Source organism: Megalops cyprinoides, chromosome 2, assembly GCF_013368585.1.
Source record: "Megalops cyprinoides isolate fMegCyp1 chromosome 2, fMegCyp1.pri, whole genome shotgun sequence".
NCBI lineage: Eukaryota > Metazoa > Chordata > Actinopteri > Elopiformes > Megalopidae > Megalops > Megalops cyprinoides.
Window position 1 is genome coordinate 47,080,316 of NC_050584.1, and position 24,185 is coordinate 47,104,500.

At 37.9% G+C, this 24,185-nt stretch overlaps 2 protein-coding genes across 2 annotated transcripts in view; one reads left to right on the forward strand and one right to left on the reverse strand.

The window, feature by feature from the left end:
• Window positions 1-14,518: 14,518 nt before the first annotated feature.
• cdkn2c (cyclin-dependent kinase inhibitor 2C (p18, inhibits CDK4)) lies at window positions 14,519-18,779 on the reverse strand. The gene is made up of 2 exons (XM_036522642.1): window positions 18,248-18,779; window positions 14,519-15,192 (listed from the first exon to the last, which is right to left on the reverse strand). The coding sequence occupies exons 1-2, from the start codon at window positions 18,377-18,379 to the stop codon at window positions 14,827-14,829; spliced, it is 498 nt and encodes a 165-aa protein (XP_036378535.1). The 5' UTR covers window positions 18,380-18,779; the 3' UTR covers window positions 14,519-14,826.
• Window positions 18,780-22,053: 3,274 nt separating this feature from the next.
• Window positions 22,054-24,185, forward strand: part of faf1 (Fas (TNFRSF6) associated factor 1) — an 85,023-nt gene continuing 82,891 nt past the window's right edge. The window contains exon 1 of the mRNA XM_036521455.1: window positions 22,054-22,393. Coding sequence (XP_036377348.1) covers window positions 22,334-22,393 — 60 coding nt within the window. The 5' untranslated portion in view covers window positions 22,054-22,333. The remainder of the gene's footprint in view (window positions 22,394-24,185) is intronic.

Consider the following 24,185-nt stretch of genomic DNA (forward strand, 5'->3'; position numbering starts at 1 on the left):
ATCAAATGTGTGTCATGAATAGCTTCCATTGGCTCATCAACAGTCTTTGTGCTGCACCGGAAAAAAATTAACTCACCTGATTGAATCCTGACAGCTTTGGGCTGTTTTTGCACTCTAAATGCAGTTTGAAAAGAAATTTTCAGTCATGCCCCAGTTTTGCCTCCAAGCGTTGATCCTGGATCAGCATCTACCTTTTACATGGAATGATGTGTGAAATGACCCATGCATTTTCCAAAGCGAATGGTTCCACACTCCAAATACATCCTGATTTGAACACTTTGCTCCATCGTTGAAACAAGCTCTAAATGCTTCTTTTGCCTCTACTGTACCAAATTGCAGTCACACAATAAGAAGCCCTATTAAAATACAAATCAATTTAAATCCATTCTAATGAAAACTGTATTTTCCTTATTCTTCCTGGGCTTATTAGAAACAAGTTGCCCTCAACAGTGAAAACAAAGTTGGTGAGAGGGAGCCAAACTGTCTAGGAAATGAGGCCTCATAATAAGGGCTGTATACTCACATTCACTCTAACCAAAACACAGTGCTGCTGGAAGCAGACACTCTATATACAAGCTGTTGTGGTTAGCTGAAGTTTCATATGAACTCTGTGGACTCAGAGTCACATTATTTTCCACCAGCGAATTGCCATTGCTGGCGTTCAGAAGATGCAAAAAAAGCAGGTGTACTTGGCACATTAGGCTGTAACCTGCTATATGAAGACATGATACTCTAGCTCTGCCACACCAATTCCTAAAAGGACCACTTATTGGTACCCTGCTGCATGAGATTGTGAGTGGGTAAGAAAAATAGTACATGTATATACACTATATGTATATGTATACATGTATATAGACATATAGGTAGGTACAATATGTATATGTTACAGAATAGTACATGTTCATGTGCAAGTTTGAATCGATGTGTGAGGACACCTCCTTGATCTTGTGCAGATAAAGTGTGTGGTTGTGCTGGTATATCTCCTATGCAATCATACGCACTGAGCACAGATACACCAGGTCACCCTGCATTGGCCAGCAGGTGTGTAGAGGTGATCAGAGAGATCTCTCTTAAGTTCAGTGGGGCGCAGGGCTGTCTTACAGAGGCAACACTGTTGGCAAATCATGTCATATCAGCCCACAGTGGTCAGAAGGGAGGTCAGAGGGGACAATACTGTCTCTGAACTCTTGAGAATGATTGCAAAATGGTGGAATGAAATGCTTTGCTAATATCGTCCGGTTGCATCACCCTATCTTCACACCCTTAATCTAAATAATTGCAAGAATAACCACAATCACAGTTGGCAGTGTGTCTGCATTCTTTTTTTCATATGCCTATGACATGGAAGTTTATCATGGTACAAGACCGTTCTTCATGTAAACAATTTTAGATTTTTTCAACTCAGTGCCAGGCAGAGGTGAGAAGCCCGTGAAAATAGTTCCTTCACATTCAATGTGCTTGTTAGTTTGTCACAACATTAACTTCTGGGTACAAAGTAATGACAGGGCATATTTGTTGTGTATAGTCTGAATTAAAGGATTAGTTGTCATGCAGACGTACAAGCTTTGTTCATATGTCTGACAGTGGGACTTAACTGAAACAGTTAATATAAGCAACATAAGCACTACTACTACACACTGTTGAAAAAGCAGGCATTTAGACACTGGCGGAGTTTGCATTAACTACAGTATATAGTTAGTTAATTAACATGTTTAGAAAATCATCTAATAATATAACATCATTTAGTGTACTCATCTAAGTATTTATTTCTAGAAATGTTATTTTTCAGAATAAAAACCCCAGTAAGCTTTTATTATATTGCAGGTTCTGCAATACAATGCAAAGCATTGAATTTAAGTTGCAAAGAGTCCAAGCCGTAACCCTATCCCTAAGCATAGCCTAAGACATAACCTAAAATAAACTTAGTCCTGGCCCTAACCCCAACCATTGCACAAGCCATAACCCACACCCTAATCAAAGACAAATCCAACACTAACTTTATTCTAACCCTGATCCAAGCCTAAACCATAACCCTAACTTTAAATCAAAATATGAAGGTGAAACAGGCAACACAATTAGGACAAAACTAGCACAACACATCCACAACATAGAAAAGTGCACCCACACACATTTAGTGCACACTTTTTCAGTCACAGACTAGAAACGCTAGAAATATCAGACATATAAGCAAATCCAAATTGGACACTGGAGGAAAGACAGAAAAACACTGGATCATTAATCTAAACATAAGATTCCCAGAAGGCTTTAAAATAAATAATATACTAAGGAATAAATTCTTCAACCAGGAACTTTAGCAGAATGAATGGCAGTACAAATTTTTCTTTCCGAAGGGACCTACACAGGGGTCAGCATGGGCAAAAAAGATTTCTTCCCAACTTAAACCATAGCTTTCACCCTAACCTTAAGTCTAACCCAAAACCTAAACCCACCCCCATCCATAACCCTAACCATTAGCAAAACCCTAACCGTAAAACTTCACCCTGCCTATGTGACTTTCCCTGAATTGCAGGTCATAACAGCACAAGAAATTAAATTGGAATTTTTCAAATATAAATTTCTCCCATACATATGTATTGTATGAACCTAACCTTAGCCCTAACAGTAACCCTAAAGATGACCTTAATTCTAATTGTAACCCTGCCCAATGGACAAAATGCAACCATCGCATAACTGTAGCCCTAACAATAAACCTAACCCTACCAAAACCATAATCCTGGACCTAATCCTAAACCTATCCTAAAAAGTAATCCTAACCATAATCTTAAACCATAATCGTAATGCTTACCCTAACCCTAAGCCTAGTTGTTACAAAAACAAGGGCAGTGGTACAAAGATAAATGTTTTGTGCAATGTCCATGTTCTTAATTTGTTTTCTTTTTAAAGGCACAGAACTGCCATTTGAAGATCAAAAGCTATCTGCAGTTCAGAGTGGACAGCAGAAGTGATTAAACTGCTGTGATGGAAAACATGCAATGATTCCAGCTTTCCTGCATGTCATCAATGGCTAGATTGTTCCAAAGATGTTCCTCTTCTAGTAATTATACTAGTAGCTGTTCTAGCATTTCATTTCCTCTGTCTGGCTACCCCAAAACTAAAATCTGTATATTGAGGTAATGCAGAAAGCATGCAAAAAATTTCCCCCTTAGACAGTCATGATAAATTCATCTGCAGTACTGTCCCTTTTAATATCACCGGCCTTTGCAATAATGGGTCAGCTGGAGGAGAACACAATGATGGAATATCTGGACCCAGTGTCACTGAAGCCTCTACCTGCTCACACTTGGACATTTTTTGCACAACTTTTTGTTTAAAACTTTTAGTTTTAAAGCAAAGATTACACTTATATTGTTACAAATACAGAAGCCAGGGCATCCAAGGAATAAAATTACAAATGCAATTTCCTGAATATTCATATTTAAATATTTATATTTATATTTTACAAAAGATATAGCCTTTGACCAATTAGTCGCGGTATTAGGATTAGCAACAAGAAGTGTACAGAAGTGTGAGATAGGTAAACATCTTAATTTAAAGTGACGCTAGTGCTGAACATATGTATGATTATCAAAATGTCAAATGATGAGCAAAAAATGTATTCAGATCTTTATTTCCATGTACTATATGAAACCTGAAATGCTGCTACTCTTACTTGATGCTGTGAATGTGATTAGAACTAGCAATGAGCAATAACAGCGGGCAAATCAAAGAGCAGCAGCTGCAGAGGTACCAAAACTAAACACAAGAATTATGAATTGAGAGAATTTAAAAGTAAAATAAATTTTGTGGGTATCTGCTAGTGAGCTATGGCCAGGAGTGGGCTGCAGTGTAATGTAGTGATCATAACCCAAAGTGTAGGGACCATAAACTAAAGGTTGCCAGTTTGATTCCCAGGTAGGCCACTGCTGCTTTACCCTTGGGTTAGCCAAAACTGTCAGAATAAATGTCCTGCTGTTTAAACATATAACATGTAACAATTGTATTCTATGCAATGTCCTCTGGACAAGAGCATCTGCAAAACAAATGTAACGAGTGCCCTTGTCTTTTTAAATTGGTGTTTGTATCCTTTAAATACTGCTGTACTAATATTAATAATCCCAGCTAAGTCATGCAAAAGACTTACTATAAAAGTGTATACATGTAGGTAATGGCAAAGTGACAGAGTGAAGGAAGGGAATCATATCCGTCAGTATTTATATGTTCTTCTGCAGATACTGGGAACAACCTTACATTGAATGAACTGTCCAGGCTCTGCCAGGGTTTCACTACATCCATCAAATCAGACAACTTTTATGAGTTCTAAAATGATCGTGCTTCATTTTCAAACCTTGATCTGACAGGTTTTCATTCTGAAGTTAAGTAGCCTATAAATAGTGCTTCAAATGAAAGCCTGTTGAGTACCATATGGCTTCTGCCTTTTGCAGTTTTGAGTCTGAACCTACTGTGTTTAGTAGTGAGAACTAAACAGGACATGCAATTATTTCCAAAACAGCTGTAGTGGTAAGTCTAAAATTGCAGTGGTGTGTGTAGAGCTCTCCCTTAGCAGAGTGACTCTGAGGACTGTAGGCTGTGGTCTGCTTTTCTCTCCTCTCAGTTACTAAGCCTGTTGACCCAAACAGATGTGGTCATGCACACACGTCCCTTCAGGGACAACAAGCAAAAAAACCAAAACATTTCAATTTCCCATGAACTGTGAAGTGTTGCAAAATTCAGAAAGGAAGACTATGCAAAAGGCAGAGCCAGAGAGAGAAAGCATGTTAGAGAGAGAGAGAGAGATAGACAGAGAGAGAGAGGGACGGTATTTGATGTGGCAAAACCTCAAAGGGAGCAAAGTGCTACGGACTGATGATTGAGTGATTTTCAGCATGCCGTCTCAACTCTAGCATATATAATTTAAGTTCCCCTGCAGTGGCGCCATTGCCTAAGTGCAAAAGTTGAGCAAGCTTTGACCCATTCAATCAGGCATTTCTTGAATATTGGCACCCTCCAGGGACCTCAAGATCTTAATAGAAAATAGTTTTAGGTAGCAGAAAATAGTGAAACAATCAGGGGGGTCACAAATTAAAAGGCATACCTGGTCCCTTCTCCCCATGAAACACTGTGTATGTGTAATTTCCAGTTTCAACAATTCTTCAGCTTGTGACAAGCCTGTCTTTTTCAAACTCACCAGGCGCATGCTGTGGTGGAGGACAAAAGAAAAGAGAACGAGAGTGTTGTGTGAGCATCACCACAATGTGAGACTGTCAGATTCACCTTAGCAGGAAGTGTACAGTGTGAGACCTACAAAATGGAGGAATGAATCAAGCAGGGGGCACTTACTGGAAGAGGCAGGGCTGTGACATTGCTGCTGCAAGGAAGGAGATAAAGAATCATCAGGTAAAAAAAAAGAATGATTCTTTCCCCTTCTTCAGATAAGGCTGTTTAAATTACAATTGTACAAATGTACTTACGTGCTGCTGTGTGTTCAGTCCATGAGAGCTGCTGTGCCCCACGCATTGACAGGGAAATGAAGGTGAGAAGTGGCAGGAGTAAGCACTAACAAACAGGTTTTACAAAAAGTCCTTTGGGCAAAGACCCAAGAGGGTCTGCAGGGCCAAAAGAGTTCTCTGAGGACTTCATTCTTATTCTTGGAAGAAGGACCTTGAATGTGAGAGGAAGGTGAGACATCCTTAGCATGTAGAATTGAGTGTGGAATAGATTAAAGGGGTGAACAAGTGTATGGGAAGAGGGCATAAAATATCCTGCTGTAGGATATCCTGTGGGTGCGAAGCAGCTGGTGACGGTCACAGGACCTGGGAAGAGTTTGCTGTGGAATGTAACGTGGTAGGGGAGACTATCCAAGGGTGTTGAATCTGTACTGTTCTTTTATGTACTTTTTTGCATTGAATTATTAAAGACTGCTTGCCATGAGTTAACTCCCTGTAGAGTTTGTTTGGTATAGCCAAAGATAATCAAAGATTGCGGGTTAGTACTAAGTTGTAGCAGCAAAATCTCCAACACTGTGATGCCTTGCAATACCTCTAAGGCAAAATGAGAACTTGCAATGATATGGCTGTCCTTTAAAAAGCAGCATCCCCTCATCACTTTCAATAAGTGGTGTCAGAAATGGAGCAAAATTTATTTATTTATTTATTAATGTATTTATTTGGGGTGGATCAGCATTCTGTAACATTCATTGACTGCTCCAGGACCCATGGATGTAAATAGATAAACCCCAAATAAACATATTTTTCCAAGAGTCACCATCCTTTTATAACTGAGACGAATTATAGGATGCAATATGCTGCAATCCACATTTTTATCACAAGAGGGTCAAACTACGCCCCTGAGTGTATGCCAGTTTGTTTTGCGGATCTCCACTGTACTGGTGGCTTTCTTGATGGACACTACAAAGGAAAATGGCAGATTCAGCTCTTGTAGCCTCTCCCAGCATGTGGAAGTCAACAGCCATTTGTGCACAGTCTTCATAGAGCTCTGTGACCTTGACTGCAATGACGCATACTTCTGATAAATTACTTTTTACCTCCTTTCACGCCCCAGGGAAACAGGAAACCTTCAGAGGCCTCGCTAGTTTCAGAACCTTTCATTAAACTTTCAAAAAGCAAAATGTTTTGTTTAATTTTAAAAGATCCATCCAAGGTGTGACCTTGGTTTTAAGAAATATTAATCATTATTTGTGTTCCATATGATCATGCTCTGTGCAACATTACTTTAATTACATTTAAGTGTAAAATAAAAATGTAAACAGAAATTATGCAATTACATCATGGTTTTGTTCATAATTAATCAGGGGTATGAATAAATACGGAAGGTATTGGATATATTATCCACCGTATTGACAAATGAGATGTAGTAATGAACATCGGAGGGGCAGTTAAATGAGAATATATTAAAGCAATTTAAATAAAATCAATGAACACATCTTTTCCCTTTCAAAAAAATAGAATTGTATTCTCTTGTCTTATGAATTCAGAGAATTGTGTGCCAGTTGATGATACCTGAAACTTCGGTACATAATACTGGAGGTCCAGTTTCCAGTTTCATGGGTTTTTCCAGTATTATAATGTAAATGAATAAAGATACAGACACAGATCCCGGTATGCTGTGAGGGTGATATTATACAGCTCCAGGTAGCTAGTTTGCTGCTGCTACTATCAATTTCCCCATTTTGAGATGAAGTGAAACTTCTGGTTGTTTCAGTTTGCAGTTGTGAAAGTTGAAATATTTCCTGCCTTCTGTGCATGTATTCTTTGCCATTAGGGACCTCTGCTTTGGAGTCAGTGCTGTCTGGATAGTTTATTGAATGTATGGTTTAATGTACACAATAGGCTTTGTGGTACTATTGAATGAATGCACTACTTGTTCAATATTAGAAAAATGTACATTCATAAAATGAATTTCACCATAAAATGTTATGTATTGTATTGTTATATATGGTCATTTTGGCCAATGTAAGAACTACTGTAAAATATGATGTGAAAATTACAGTAAGAAAGAGTACAGAAATTACAAATGATAAACAACTAAATGCAACACAGCAAGAAAGAATACACAGTACATTGTTGGCAACTGTGTCATTAATTTGCTGTTCTACAGATTTAAAAAATATATGTGAACACAGGGGATTGTTTTTTTGAAACAAGATAACTCATACATTAATGTGCATTGCGTAGTGCATAGTTTGAAACCTGCATGCTATTACAGGGAATAAAACTATTCCCAGTGCAGAGCAGTTTGAACCATTTTGGATTTTACTAGAGACGAGTTAGTGTACTTAGTGGAAGTACCTGTTGGTGGTACCCACCTCTGGAGAAACGTAGAATAGCTCAAACTGCTACATACCAGGAGTGCTATTTTCATCCCTGTATTTTATGTTCCAGCTCAATGTCTGAAAATGAATAACTTTTCAATGATTATGGATGGTGTGTTACAATGTTACAATGGCCTAGTGGGTTTTACTCCCTAACGGTAATAAAATTAATAGATCCAATCGAGGCTAAAAACATAAATATGTGTGAAAACAAAAAAAAATGTGAGGAGTATGGCAAGAACTAAATGGATTCTGACGTAACAGAACATATGGTCATGCGTAGCTCATCACACGCTACTTTCATACCTTGTGTACGTTCAAGGATATGGGTAAGGGTACTCCTCCACGTCCACAAGGGGGCAGGTGCATGGAACCAGCAGAAGACTGTGTAAAGAGGAAGAATCTGTCAGAATGCTGCTGCATTTAGCTGTTATAATTGTGATGGTGCCATCTTACTTCTATAAGTTTTTGTCCCTCAGGATCCAGGCTAGCTTTCAACAGAGTGTGATTATTTCATGTACTGCATACAAAACCTCTTTTTCTTTTTACTAAGATTGGGGCAGGGTTTTCTTTAGCAGAGGCCACCAATTTTTTAATTACTGCCACCCAATGGAGCATGAAGAATTGCTGTGTAGGCTGTGTACTGTCACAGATTTCAAGACGTGAGTTATGATAGTCTCATAGGCCTCATGGACCATTCAGGCTGCCCCCCCCCCACTGCCCCCATGCAGAATGGAATAATGACACAAAATTAAACCCCACATACTGTGATTATTTGTGAATAAAACACCCACCAAGAGAAGTAAACAATGAGAAAAACTACACTGAGAAAATATATAAACTTTTTTTTCATCACAGGTGCAAAAAGTGCCCAAGTGCAAATGGTGAAATAGAGATCAGCAAATGTTTCACTTACGTGGCCTTCCTCAGTCAAGAAAGAATGTTTTCCCACTTAGCAATGCTGTTCATTTGTAGTTCACAGTATAGGTGAAATGAGGCTCCTCCTAGTTGGAATAAATATATCGATGCAATTTTACTACCACCATTATTATTCCTTTGAAAAATCCATATTCTCCAACAGAATCAGTGTTAGCTACTTACAAACTGGGATTACTGCCTGTACTGTTTATAAAACTTCCATTTACCAGGACCGGATAGGGACAGGGCTTTCTGTCAAGAAATCACAACATTTTTGATTGCTACTACTCAATGGTGTGTGGAGAATGGTTGTGTAGGCTGCCTGTAGTTCCAGATTCCCATATCCACCTTGTGGACTATACACCCTCCCCTGGGAATTGGAGACAGACAAGGCATACCTACCTGGAGAAGTGTTTTTGGGTAGCACACCACTTAACTGGTGGAAAATTTTCCTCACCTCCAAACACCACAGACTCTGGGAATAAATAAATAAATAAATATTTCTAAATATATTTGCTTATTTTACAGCACTGGCAAACTCTACTCAAAATAATTCATGTTATCATATTCATTTCAAAAAGTGGCTATACATTTGTTGCTTCATTTACTATAAAGACACAAATGGTGCAACTTTTGATAAGATGTGAGTGAAGAGTGTCAGGCTCCAAACTGGATAGCATATTAGTTCTATATAGGGCTCTTGAGCCTGAGCCACTGCCTAATCTGCTTGGTCTTGCTGCATTGCACTGATTCAGAGGCTGTGAGCTAACATGGTGTAAATTGCTAGCTAGTATGCTAACATAGACTGGCCAAGAAGGCGACCATAGTTAGCTAGCATGACATTACATTATTGGCATTCACCAGATGCTCTCATCCAGAGCGACTTCCATAGATTACAATTTTTTCCAGTTTATTCCTTTATACAGCTGGGAATTTACTGAGAAAATTTTGGGTTAAGCACCGTGCCCAAGGGTACAGCAGCAGTGCCCCAGATAGGAATCAAATCAGCAACCTTTTGGTCCCAAGCCCTGCTCATTACCACTATGCTACACTATGTATGTAAGTAAATTAGTTTATTGCTAGTGATGGCAATGGAGTTTACATTTGCTAGTTAGATTCTTTCTAGTTGTTTCAGACACATATTGCTAGTGATTTTCATCACATCTGGTCACATATTGCTAGTGATGTCATCTTGTAAATATTTCACATTTCTGTCTTACTGCTACATGACAGCTATTATTAATAGGTGTAGCTATCTAACATGACAATGCTCTCCTCAAGTATTGGGGCTGTGAATGGTTGTCCTCCACATGATGGCTGCAGGACCATCCTTTCCCATTTATTTTAGGCTGCATGTCATATTTTGACATAAAAGGCACAGACCACACAACCAGCAGAGTGCTTGTGTCAGCACGCACACATGCAATAAAAATCAGTGAATAGCATGTCCTGAATGGGAACCGTTAACTGAAATACACAATTTTCCACTAACCCTGTGGTCACTTATCATGGACCAGATTTGAGAACGACTGGCACAGAGCTTGTAGAGGGCCTTAGACTCCAAGCCTGACAATGGTTCAATATCTGTATGGCCATACTGTGAATTTTTTGTTCCTTTTCTCCATTTTGTACTCAGTTTTTGGAATCGTACTTGGAATGGAGTTGTACATTAGGCTCATCTCTCTGCAACAACCTTCAGAGCAAAGTGGCTGCAATCATGCAATACTCAAAAATGCTAACCATGACTATTTTTCTCACTACAAGTCCTGTACTGCACCAAGTGCATCTCTCTACCATCATCTGATCAACTTCTAGGTGCCCAAACAAGGCACAGGGTACTGACAGTGGTGCGACCAACCATTGCTGATATATTTTTCTTTCCCAGCGGAATGAAGACAAACTGCTCGCCACTGTGGGCTCCGATTCCAAACTGTAAGGCTCAGCCTGTATTTGAAATACGTGTCTTAACTGAATGGGCCACTCAGTATCCACTGATTTTTTTGTAATAACAGATTTTCCAGCTTTTATATTTAAACCTAAGGCAAGCGATTATGACCTGCAGGTGTTTCAGAGAGATTGTGTGCTCAGCAACGGCTAATATGTTGTAGATGGGGTACATATTTACTTAGGGATAACTGGAAATGACTAGGTCTTTTCTTACCTTTGACCTTTCCTCAAGTTAAAATCTAAAATCTCAAACAATTGTATGACATGAGATTAAAAAACTGCTCCCTTATCTCTTTAGATATCTTTATTAAAACAGTTGATAGAGCTATAATTATGTTATTATTAAATTTGACATTGATGTCAAGTGTATGGGGTGTGTACATTGCAACTGTTCAATCGAGACTGCAGGTGGGTCATGGTTATTGTTCTCTATATATTAATGTTTAACAGTTTGATCATGGCATATTTCTAAGGGGCTCACACCCTGACTCTTGCTGCGGGCAAATAAGCCATGCGTTTTCATACAAAAGCAAAGGAATCAATATTTTATAATAGTTTTCTATAATATTTTTTCTGTAATAGAAAAATGTCTTTTTCATTTGCTTTTATTATTCTGAAAGGTCACAGAAAGGGCTGACGGATATATTACAACTTAATCTTTCTTTATATTATTCTAAATTTATTCTGTGCTCATATCAGCGTCAATCTTGACAAACGCAAGACCTTAGAAATATAACGTTATATTTGATTTTATGTCGTGTCATTGCTCCAACTTGAGAATCATTTTGGATAGCCTGCAGTGGCTGTAATCTTTTGAATAACGAATGCTTAACATTCAGGAGACGTTTTATAGGCTAGTTATTTGGTCTTTTTTTAAATTAGGAGAAACAGTTCAAACGTTTCCTGTAAACTTCTTTTGTAGGACGTTAGGCTGCTACAGTAACGTTATAGATAAAGCCTTTTGCAGGCGAATGTTGTCATCGACTCTTAGAACTTCATTACGAGCGTGTTTCGCTTCCTGTAATCTTTCCGAGAATAGTCTACCGTGTCTTACATGATGTGTTAGTTTAACTGCTTTTGTGTTTATGAAAAATGCAATGTTTGTTAACCCATAATATTCTGACAATGCTGTTACATCGCTATATTTAGGCACATCCATTTTCGCCATCTGTCTGAAAACCAGTTTCATTTAATATCGTAACGCCTGTCAAAATCAACAACATAGATAGTTGTCCCTTGATTATGAAAAACAATAGCCATCTTTCCGGTCGTCAGCAGAGAAACAGCAGGGGGATTTGAATTTAAATCAAACCAAACAGCGATGAATTTCTGTACTTTCCTTGCTAAGACAAACCAAGGTAATTTAAAACAGCTCACATCTTCTCGCTGAGGACAAAAGAGGAAAAAGGGTCAGCTATTTTTTATTTACGACAACCTGGTACAGTCCGTAACCAGGAAGAAGTCCGCCTGAACACACAAAAACATCTTACAGCTAGCCTATATCACCATGATCAGACTATCAACATGTTAATTATATATAGGTTAGCCTAATTTATTAATCTTGTCTTTGCTCTGTTTCGTTTAGCCTAATATATTTCACATAGCCTATCTAGCCTGTTTATTGTAGACTAGCCGGTGATTTTTACGGTTGCAAAGCGCCAAAATTTGAAACCATTGGCAAAACGCTATTCATTCTCTTTGAAACTGTTTTTTGCTTTGCTCCTCCTTTCGTTTTTTTGTATGTCGTTTCTGGGATTCTGCTTGTTTCTTCTTTTAAACGAGTTCCATAAGATATTGGCAGTGTCAGAATAAATGACACCTTATTACAAATGTAATAATTGCTGTTCTGGTTATTTTAAGGTTGTTTAAATGAACATGATCAGAGACAGTGTGGTTTCATGAATGTTTATTCATTTGTCAACAATATTTATTTACATTAATCGAAGAAGGGAGACCTGCAGGCGAATCAACGGGGTGTAAACTACGTCGATAATCCAAGAACAGAAAAACGGTAAGAATGATAATTATTGTTCTTGATTAAACAGAGTATGTCCATCATACTCTTGGAAGCACGCTTTTTCACAAGAAAAAAATTAGATCAGCAATATTTAATGTTACGTTACCTGTGCGGCACATTTCCAAAAGAATAGGCTATGCATGGTCATTTAGTTCAATTTTATGAAATGGTTCTGCGACAGCCACAATCAACTGAAATTAGTCCATTAAGATCAAATTTCAAGATGTGTGTAATGTACACTTTGCGTGAATTAACTCGCCAATAATCCAGACAGACACAAATAATAATGGATTTCACAGATTATCCCTAAAGATTATCTGTAAATACAGTAGTAATAGATGACACACTAAGTTTCGAAATGAGTAACAGTGAGTCCTGTAACACATCAGCTCAACCATCAAAGAGAAGCCAGGGCAATGAAAATTTGATATTGTAAGCAATATACCATTTCTTCTTGCGTCTATGTAACGACCATTACACGCGTTGTATGTGACTGAATGGCTATACCTAAACACTTATTTGCCATTGATCACAACCATTATTTGCACTGTGGACATCCCTTTACTACCAGAATCGAAATTAAATCATATTTCAGATTTCACTCTCGTGCTGAAGATCTTGAGTTCTCTAGAATCAAGTCAACATAAAGCGACAGCGCGATTGCTGATTGAGATGGACTGTTGTAGGCTAATTAAAGAACATAAAAACTGGCACACCGAACTATGGAAAATGTAGGAATTTAAAACATTCAAACTTTCACGTTTTTATTTCTGCTACAACTGCAAACCCACAGGCACACAAACATACATACAGGTTACACAAACTGTATTTAAAAAATGCTACTGAAGCCAAAGTGACACATAATTTTCATTAACACGGTCAATTTTGGACCCAAGCGTTAAACGCACATGTGATCTCAATTTTCGCACACCAACAAACATACAAAAATCATTTGTCTTTGGTACATTAATCACATTAACTGTTAATATTCACAAAGCATGCTTTCACATTTCAAACCTGACAAAAAAATCTTTACAATTTTTGTACAAAAGTGCAATTAATTGGAAATGAACGAAAAGAGCCAAAAGTTTTAAAAACATCCTTAAGACAACGTTTCTGAGCTGGCAACACCATTTGATAGTTAATATGGTCAAGCAGGCTGAAAGACCGGTTTTTGCAGTATGTTCAAAACTAAGTAAGGGTGGGTTGAAAGTTTGACATTTAAAAACGGTGATACGTGCATCACAATTTTTCACAATGGAATCAAACGGACAGCAGTAGGAATGTTTTCACAACGAGGCAACATCAAGTATCGATTAATGCGCGAAAGGAAGAAAAACAAGAAAAATTGCGTTTTGAGAGCAGGTACCACAAACTTTACCCCAACAGGTGGTCCGTTCTTTCTTATGAGGTCACTAGCAGATAACGTCGTCTATTATTTCTATATCTGAAAGAGCAGTTTCCCACCGATTGGAATACTTACAGTATTCATTTGGTATGAGAAAATGTGTTGTTCCGCAAAAAAGGCGAACACTGCCGGATTGCTTTAAAAATTAACACGCCAAACTTAGCTAATAATTTATCCCAACATTTCATCACTTCTTCTGAACGCTGCATTAGTATTTCACAATATCTTACAGAACTGTACAATCCTCTGAACATTTATGCTTTATAGACGGATCTGTTAATTTAGTCTACTTGTGTTCGTCAATTTAACACCAATATTAAACGATACGCTCTATCGAAAAGGTTACATTTATCTCATTAAATGTATCACTTAGAAAATTCCTAAAAATGCAGTCCTTAAATCAGTAGCCTACAATATTAACATTCACGGATAAGCTCTATTGCCCATAGAGATGTTAACCTCTTGCCACTTTTTTTCTTGTTTGTGGTGTAAATTGTATTCACTATCGTTTTTATGGTAAATGGTACTATTAAGTGTTGGGAGAAAATGACACTTTCCCGGAGACATTTCACTTCATCATTTTAGGGCACTGCTTGGAAAAAAAATCCTCAAAACACAGCAAACAAAAACACGTCAATGGTAGCGTTATTGACCTCAGCACCTCATCCACAATAAACGCGAAACCAAGCCATGTGCTCCATGTGTTTTTCAGTCTCTAGATTTAATATATTCTTCGATCCACTGTGCAGTTGAATGCCTATTGTGCATTGTTGCCAAATCATATGCAGTTTTGCCTTTAACGTTCCGTCGCGAGGGATCTGTCGTACGTTGAATTAGAAACTTCACCACATCTAAGTTGCCTTCTCTTGCGGCAAGATGCAACGGCAGGTTCCCTTCATTGTCCAGCATGTTGACATCGGCACCGTATTCCACTAGTACTCGCAGAGTGTCAGCATAGCCGTCCCGCGCTGTGTCGTGTAGCACGGTGAGCCCCCCCAGGGGGTCGCGCACATTGGGATCTGCGTTCGCTTTCAGCAACGCCTCAGCAATGGCAGGATTACCAAGTTTCATCACCTGGAAACAAAGTGCATAAATAATATAATACACAGTGCCGTATTTGCATTATTTACCATGTAAAGTCAGCATAGACTTCGATCTCATGAAAAATAAAACACTCTAACATCGTGGTTTTATATTTTTATATTTAACAAAAAAAAAAAAAAATCTCCACCTGTTAGGAAGCCACATTCGAAGCTGTTGTTAACAGAAATGTAACCTTGCCAATTTTTGTCCCCATTGGGGAGTGCTAATTAAAACTTTAGTTTGTTAAAGATTCTAAAAATGAAAGAACCTTGCTTATTTAATTTATATATTGTTTTTAAATACAAAAATCATTTTAATATATTTTCTTCATTCTCAACAGCATTCTAACTTATTATATTTTTGGTTATATTGCACACTTCTGCCTGACAAAACCCAAGAGGGGAAATGCAGTGTATTTTACAATATAGGCTGTTATTTTCCATAGTTTGGAGCTACTGGTATATTATATAGGCCTACAGATGATGATAAAAATCACATTATCTCTTACTTTAACAAACTAGAGTGTTTGTCTTATATTTTAATTTATGTTGAATATCTTTTGAAACATGCTGGACTTATTGCAGCAGCTTCCCTAAAAAGAAATATTTTTTGTTTATTTAAAAAACAACACTGGACTTCACAATTGCACATTCAAAACTGGAATAATTAATAATTACTGTAATATTCAAAATTCTGTTACACTACATTTGAGTGGTATCTATAAATACAAAACATTCATTTGTTTAAAATACATCACATTTTTATGACCTGACTCAGCTTTCTAAGTCTTTGTTTTAGTGCAATACGAATATGTACATGTCAGTAGCCACGAGACTAAGGGCTAGAATACACCTAACTGCAGTGTGTAATGTTTGTAACAGTAATGAATTTAGATGAATGATAGCCTACTTATTATTGACACTGTACAGCATCAGTTTAATGGTTTCTGACATCAGTATCACTGCTCGCTCTTAATAAAAGGAAATGTTTCTTGGAGTTACAAGATGCTTGTGGTTTGCATTGACAGGGGTCTAAATCTTGACAAGATGTTTCAAGGTTACCATTTGTGAAAACTGCATTAGTGCCTTTGAACTGAACTGAACTTACATTTGTATTGAGAGCAGGTTTGGGATTCCCCTTGATGGTTCAAAACATCACTGAATAGTCTATGAACGGATGTGAGGATAAACGTTCTCAAATTCTGTGTGATCATTTTTATTTTTAGGTAGTGTTTATTCGAGGCCAAATACAATATGATTATACCTTATCTAGTTATGTAATTTGTATGCTATATATTTTAATATGTATTAACAGTAAATGTCCTGTAAGTGAATAGCTCGCCACAGCCCACATTTATCTCTTTTGTATGAAGAGACGAACACACAAAAATGTATTTGTTTGAAATGGTCAAGGAAAACAGCCGTGATAAAATAATGAAGTTCACACTCATGACTTTGGCTTAACATCTGATGAAAACTCTACTCATTCTATCAGTCACTAAAGGGCCACTTGTCATGAAATGAAGCATGTATGTTTCATAACAATTTATGACAGAATAATCTATAACTATTAATGTAAAACACTTGCAATGTATTGCATTAAATATTTTGTATGAAGAATGTGTGCACATCTTTCCTGCAGTAATGATCAACATATCATTTATAGTATAATGGAATTTTAACTGGACTCACCACTATGTATTTGGGTACATACAACAGTCCATCTGCTTTATTACACTTCAGTTTCCAATTTTTGATCAACAAGTGTATCTTACCAATAATGCAGGGAGACGACTTTGAAATAAATAACCTTAATCAACATTTATAAATGCACTCGATATTTCGGTCAAAGAAGTGCATGTCATTATATATAAATTGCTAAATGATGGCCTTACATTTAATCACTAATCCTACTACAGGCTGTCAAGATATTGTCATCCCAGTTCTTCTGAGTTCATATTTTCCTTATTCACATAGCATGCTGTGAAAACAGCTTCTTGAAGATACAGGCCATAACATGGTCTGTCACCCCGTTTGAAATCTACAAGCACTTTTTTCAAACCAAATGATTCAGCTGACTTACTTTGGGGTCCTTACATTGATTACATGTTGGTTCTAAGAATAAGAATCACCATACGATTAGGTAAATTTGTTTAAATGCACGTAATAGTGTTGTTTATGGTAATACCAAACACAGAATACACTTTATTACAATATGATGTGTTGTATAGTGACATTTTATCTTCGTATTTACTATGTTGTGTGAAGTGTGAAAACGCCTACTTATTCCTTTCTACTCTCCAGAGTAAGCGGCTTTTACGCGGAAAAACTATGCTTTAATTTGCAGTGAGACATAGAAACATTATTTCAGAACTGTTTAGAATATATGTAAACCTAATAGAGGTTTCCAGTAAAATGCGATGCTATTTAATGCTGAGATTGGCATTTTTCAAGCCACTACCGACGTGCTCTGCAAAAATATAATCAGACGTGTGTTTTCAATACTATATACAGGTGGTACGCCATAACACGTAAATTAAAAGACACCCGTTTTACGAACAAAACGAGTTAACATGTGCATCTTAAAGCACGCTAACGTAGACTACTAAAACGCGTCATGTTAATAGTGCTATCGTACCTGTTATTTTCAAATTGGTGGAAAGATTGCATGGACCAAACACAAATTAAAAGTATTACTGGATAATATAAAGAGAAATTCCTGCATTACTTGAAAAACTAAATAAACCAGAAGGCTGGCACTGACCAAGTGATCATTAAAGGAAACCGGGAAACATCACCATGATTAAAATTGTCTCCACTGGCCACAGTTAACTAATAACTAATTTAAACGTAGATGCCGCTCACATAAATGTAAAATAATGTAAAATAAAATGATCAAAATACCCAAGAGTAAACATGAATATTTCAAATACGTCATTAACATACATTTTGACTGTGTGGACTAACGTTAGTTGCAATACAGAGATCATTCCCTACACCAAATCGCAACAAAATACTTGTTCGATCTAAAGACATACAATACCAACCTGTAACGCTGTCCTGCCAAACGCATTCTTCTCGTTAACATCTGCCCCGTTTTGTAATATGACTTCAACTTCTGTCAAGTCTCCTCTTGCAGATGCACTGGCCAGCCTATTTGCTTCTGAGGAATCAGCCATTCTTTGTGGAAACAAACGATTATGACAAAATAATTTGTCAAGGTGACGAAAAACGTAGGTGTTAAATGTAACGGTTTGCACTCCCTTGTTTTTTGATGGTAAACCTATATGGTGACGAACCACTAAGCAGTCTGTTTGTAAAAAAAAAAAAAAAAGGGCTAACTGTTACTTAGCTGTAAGAGAAACTGGAGCCCTGCCAGGGTCCGCCCTCCGTTTTTAACGCCATCCCACATACAATCCGCATCAGTTCGGAAAACAGGGATGTCACGCCATCTCTATCCAGGGTACTTCAGTGTTGTTCATCACCATCACTGAAATGTCTTAACGGCTCTTGTTTGACTTGAATCACAGCAAATGCAAAGATGACTGTCTTGAAGGACACGATCCAGTACTTGCGCCATTCAAGTTTCTCTAAATGTTTATCCGTTTTCTCGATTCCATTCAGCTGTCAAAAACACTGCCCCAAACACCCCGAAGCTGCTACAAATTAACCGGCAAAGGGGGACGAAAAACGTTGCAACTCCGTAGTGAGACACAAAGTTCAAATAAAATGCAGTGTATCGAGTCAAAATTTAATTCATATAGCCAGCCAGTAAGATAGATTACATTTTACGTTTCCATCCGGTTAATGTTACTGTAAACTCCCTAAAAGTCACAATTCATCTTTGCGACGCGGACGAGACGCTGAAAAGTAGGCTACGTCTTCATTTGTCTCCCCGAACCATAATATGTCATATTTCCAGTTCGAAAAGTACCTTTGCATCCATATTCTCTCTTTGCCTCTTTGATTTCCCGTCTTCAACCTGAAAATTGCCGGTATGCAGGTGCAACTCATATTTCAGTAGCTAGCCAACTGTCCGAAAAAAGCCACCAGTTTTAAAATAGAGTGCTCAGCAGCTGTTGTTCGCGCATCATTGTCTTTTCATTGAGGACTCTCGTCGGGCAGGTTGCGGCGTCCTTTTATACTGGTTGGTCTCGTGCTAACGCAAATCAGGGGCTGAAAACAAAAAAGAAGGGGAAATAGTCTGATTCTGTTTAACGAGTGGCTGTATCCAATGACATTTTAAAGGATGTGTTTTCAAAGTTTTATGCAAACTTCCCGCCCATTTTTCAACTGAAAAACAGGGGTAGCGAGCTGGATATTCGTCTTGGTTGCTTGGCTCATTAAGTTAAGTGATGAGAAGCTGTTTATTTCGGTTAAAACACAACATATAAGTGCGCGGTCATACTAGATTCTTCACAAAGACATTGGCAAGCATAGTATAGTATTCCTCCGCTAGACCACAGCCCTTCTTTCCAATTTAGCTTGCTAGCTAGCAAGCTAATACTGTTAATACACTATTGGCTGATAGCTAGCTAGCTAGCGAGCGACATTTTAAAAAAATTGCAGACATGAGCTTATAAAGATCTAGTTACATTTTATCACAAAAAGCAATTAACAAGCACCCCGCAAAATAACAGTCCTCCAGGTCTGTATTTAGCTTGCTAACCTAGTTGGCTACGACCCATTTTTTGAAAGGTGCGTCTAGTAGACTACTTGGGCTATTTGACTAATATGAACTAGCAAGTTAAAATAAAAAATATATGTAACCGACGTTAACTATATTCTATAAGCTTTGTTATTACCGCTCAACATGATGTCTCTTTTGGTCTCCTTACCATTAGTTGTCCTCACCGATCTGATTGGGTATTCGGTTATTTTTTTGAAAGAGAAAAAAGTCTGTTGCAGCTCATTGACATCACTCATTTTTGAAATGAGGGACCAAGTCTTCCGCCCACATACAGTAACTAGCTAGCTAACAGACGGGAGGCGGGACTCCTCGTACCGAGTTCAGCTGACGAGAGCCGGGTAGCTAGCTAGCTAGGTAGCTAACTTGCTCAGGTCTATAACGAAAAGGATCCATGTTGACAGCGGGACCAAAGAGAAGAAAAATAATGAGCTTGTTTCCCTGTCTGACGTTATAAAAGTACATGGTATCATACCTTACCAAAACATTAGACCAAAGTGAGACGTTTTACGATGAAACATGTAGCTAGAAACCTAGAATGTTAATTATGAAAGTGTGTAAAACAATAACGTTAGCCTACTAGCTGGCAGTATATCTATCTAGGTCATTAGTCCAATGCATAGAACAAACCTGAGTTTGATAAGGGAAGGTCATTTTGCCGTTAATAATACACTATAAAAACGTAATCCTTTTGCAGGTGTCACTACAGCCTTACGAAGCGTCACTAGCTACAATAGTCTAGTCACATCAGGAATCCTAAAGCACGCACGCACTTACACATATGTACACATCAAGGCATACATACACAAAATAGCTAAGTACGAAGAGGATGGTATTTTCAGTTAACGTTAACAATACAATTATATCAAGTGCAGAATGCATTTAAAACACAATGTTTTTTTTTTTAATCCGTGAGGAACTGCCCCCTTGTGAAAAGTGCATTAAAATTTTCTCCTGCGTTATGTCTCTTAAAAAGAGTATCTTAGGCATCACCCCTAGTCTGCATCGTTAGCATATCCCTAAATATGTAGCCTACAGATTGGGACTCATTCACTTGTAATATTAACATTATAATTCATTGCAATACAAGGGTGATGTCCGCTGTAAAACAGTTAATAGCATGACTGAACTCATCACTTTAAGAAAAATGTATTGTGAGATTATGGCTGCTCGTATGGTGCCGTGTTTATTGTGCTATGAGAGGGTGATTCTTCACAATCACATTTGGCACTATACTGTATATGCTTATAACAGCTTTGATTATGTACTCATATCTTAGCACTGGTGCAGCGCGCATATCTTATTAAATGTTACTTGCTATTCTGTACCGATGACCTTGCATCTTGCAGCCCTTATGACATAACTATTTTGCCATGACGGCATGCAAAAGAATGTCTGCCAGCTGAATGAATGAATGAATACCACAACAATATAACTGAGAATTGCAATTTTACTACAACGTTTGGTACAGTGAGAAAGCTAATCAATTTTGCATTTTAAGTAAAGTTTGCGAATTTCTGTCCGAAATTCAAGCAGTACGAAAATGACTAAGGCCTATGCATACTTTCTGTATACACGTGATAGAATCGTAAATGACCGGTGAACACCATTAACTTCATAAAATAGCAGTAAAACTCACACATGTATAAAACATATTTTTCATATTTGTTTAAGTTGTCTACAACCATGTTGTACTGAACCGTCATTTTAATAACGGGTAACTGGGTAAAGATTTGCTACTATGTTGTTGGCATCTACATTTCATCAAACGTACTATGATCCAACTGGGTTTAATAGTAGCCTTCCATAATGCATGTCACTGGGCTCACAAGTTAAACAACGAATACCTAAAAAGTAGAAACGCAAAGACATCGGTTGCATTGCAAACCACTGTTAGACCTATAAAACCTTGCTAGCCAGCTGCATGGGTAATACTTATGTACCCGCTGACAGAGGTACATTAGCGTGCTCATCGGTCTCTGTAGGTTGTAGAGCTACAAACACAGATCACGTTTTTTAAAATACATCTTGCTGTAAGATGAAAACCTACTTGGCCACTTAGCTTATGGTTCATCTGTGTCAATCGCAACACTGTCGCTTTAAGAGTAACGTTACTTGGAAACTTCACCTTCCCATTGTGCGACATCGCTTTACGATCGCCGTAAAGCAACTGCAACACTGCAAGAAAGATAGATAAAAAGTGACGTTAACAGAGAGCTGAAACCCACAAAAGATACGGATCACGGCATAAAGTACCGTGTCCGCACTTTTCGTACCCGCTTAACTGTTAGACCTTGGGCTTGAATGTCCTTTTTGTGATTTTCTGACGAGATATTGTATGAACCCCTAGTCCCCCAGCTTGCTTTCTAGAGAGCGTCAGAGAGAGGTAGGGAGAGAGAGTGATCGAGCGAGCTACAGAGCTAGCCAGAGTTAGCTAGTCACTGCAATGGCCTCCGACACTAGCGCTAGCAACATGGACAGAGAAATGATTCTTGCTGACTTTCAGGTGGGTTTTTCTTTTCAAAGGGTGTCCAAACATTGTTTGAAATGCTTACTGTCACGTTTAAACACGAAGCCCACTATGTTAAAATCCATACCTACCTACCTGGTTAGCGAGCTATCAGTCTGTATGCTTTAGGATAAGGGATGCTCTGGATTAGCTAGCCAGCTATTTGGCCATTTAGCCATAACAGCTAACGTTAGCTAATAAAAGCAGAAAAATCTGATACCTGTCGTTAGCTAAAGTACATTTCAAATATAGCTAGGTAGCTAGACATGGGCGATTTTTGCACCTCGAAAGCTTTCTAGGTAGTCTAGGTACATTGTAGGACTCATTATCAAGTACGTACCTAGTTGGCTACTATTTATTGCTAAGCTACATGGTTTAATTTTAAGACTTCAGTACCGAAATCGCAGAAGTTTAGCTAGCTAGCTACCTAAGCTATATGTAGAATTGCCTACTTGCATCATTGTGTTAGTGGAAATTTAGACAACAGCTTGTACAGGTTTCTTCAGAGCTGACTAAGTAGCTAGTTAGCAATGATAACGTGAAATTGCGTCTGACTTGGCTAACTGTTAACTATATAGTTTCAAGGGAGTCCATATACATAATGCGTACCTGCGTACATTACCTAACTAGCCAGCATCCACAATAGTTTCAAAGAAATTTTTAAAACGCCCCTACTTTGAAAGTTGCAAATTAGTTGTGAAAGTAGTAAACGCCAAATAGCAAGACAATTACTCAGCTTGTGTAGTTGTGAATCAACAGTGACAGTAGAGCTACATATAGTGAGTTTATAAAAATAAAGCGTCTGTTTAACCTAACTCCAACCAAGATCGCTAGTTAGCCTAGCTTGCTAAGGTAGTAACATCATTAGTTAATATATGGCCGAAGTACAAAATTTAGACTGAGCTACGCGAATTACAATGAAATGTCAGACGTCAATGAAGTGATATTTCGTTTTCAGTATTTAGTTTTTAAAATCATTATGACAAATGCATAGTGTCATGGTGGCTCTGTTAATATGGGCTGCCTGATTAAAAAAATGAATATTTAAGCTTAGGCCCAATACTTGTCCAAAATATGACTTGTATTTCACTTTTCACCAGAAGGCTTTGTGTGAAGCTTTAATTATGAACTGTACAGCACAGTTTTGGAGTAATGTTACATTTTTTTTTTTAGCGGGAAATACTGGTTTTTACTCTGAATTATAGGAGGCATTATCCAGTTTAATTCGAGGAAAATTTGTTTTCCCCTTTGACTTTTCATTTTGCAATTCATAGTTCTCCAGTAGGGTGAGTATTGAGGCCTGAGAGAGTTCTAGCCATTCCATAGAGCCCAAAAGAATTAGCTGAGTCAGAGGTTATCATTATTACCCCTCTGTATGGCACTAGCAAAGTACACTGATCTGAGACACAAGAGTCATAGTTTGTCAAACATTTGCTGTTTTGACATTTAATCAGAAATTTAGTGGAAAAGGACTGATACATATGTAGTGTCCAATCTGTGCTCAAATTAATAAACCTTTCATCATGCAAAAACCAGCAAAAATAGTTCTGTTCCAGGTCGTGTGAACAGACAGCTGTCTTGGCCTGGCATTGCTCAAGAACATTTATAGCTTGATTCACTCAACTGGCAGCAAATGCTGCAGCCCCCAGGACATGTATTGGCATGTTTAAAAGAAGAAACCTAAGAAATTACTTCTGACAAGTACCTCTGTGTACTCTTTCTGTATCTTGTGAAGAAATCCCATCAGCTAAGTGCTTTTGGCCTAAGCTGCTCCATTTTGAATTGAGCA

What these genes read in the sequence shown, in the direction of transcription:
- cdkn2c (XM_036522642.1), bottom strand. Translation starts at nt 18,379, where the DNA reads ATGGCTGATTCCTCAGAAGCAAATAGGCTGGCCAGTGCATCTGCAAGA. An exon ending in TTGGCAGGACAGCGTTACAG is followed by an intron (nt 15,193 to 18,247) that starts GTTGGTATTGTA and finishes CTTTGTTTCCAG; the next exon opens with GTGATGAAACTTGGTAATCC.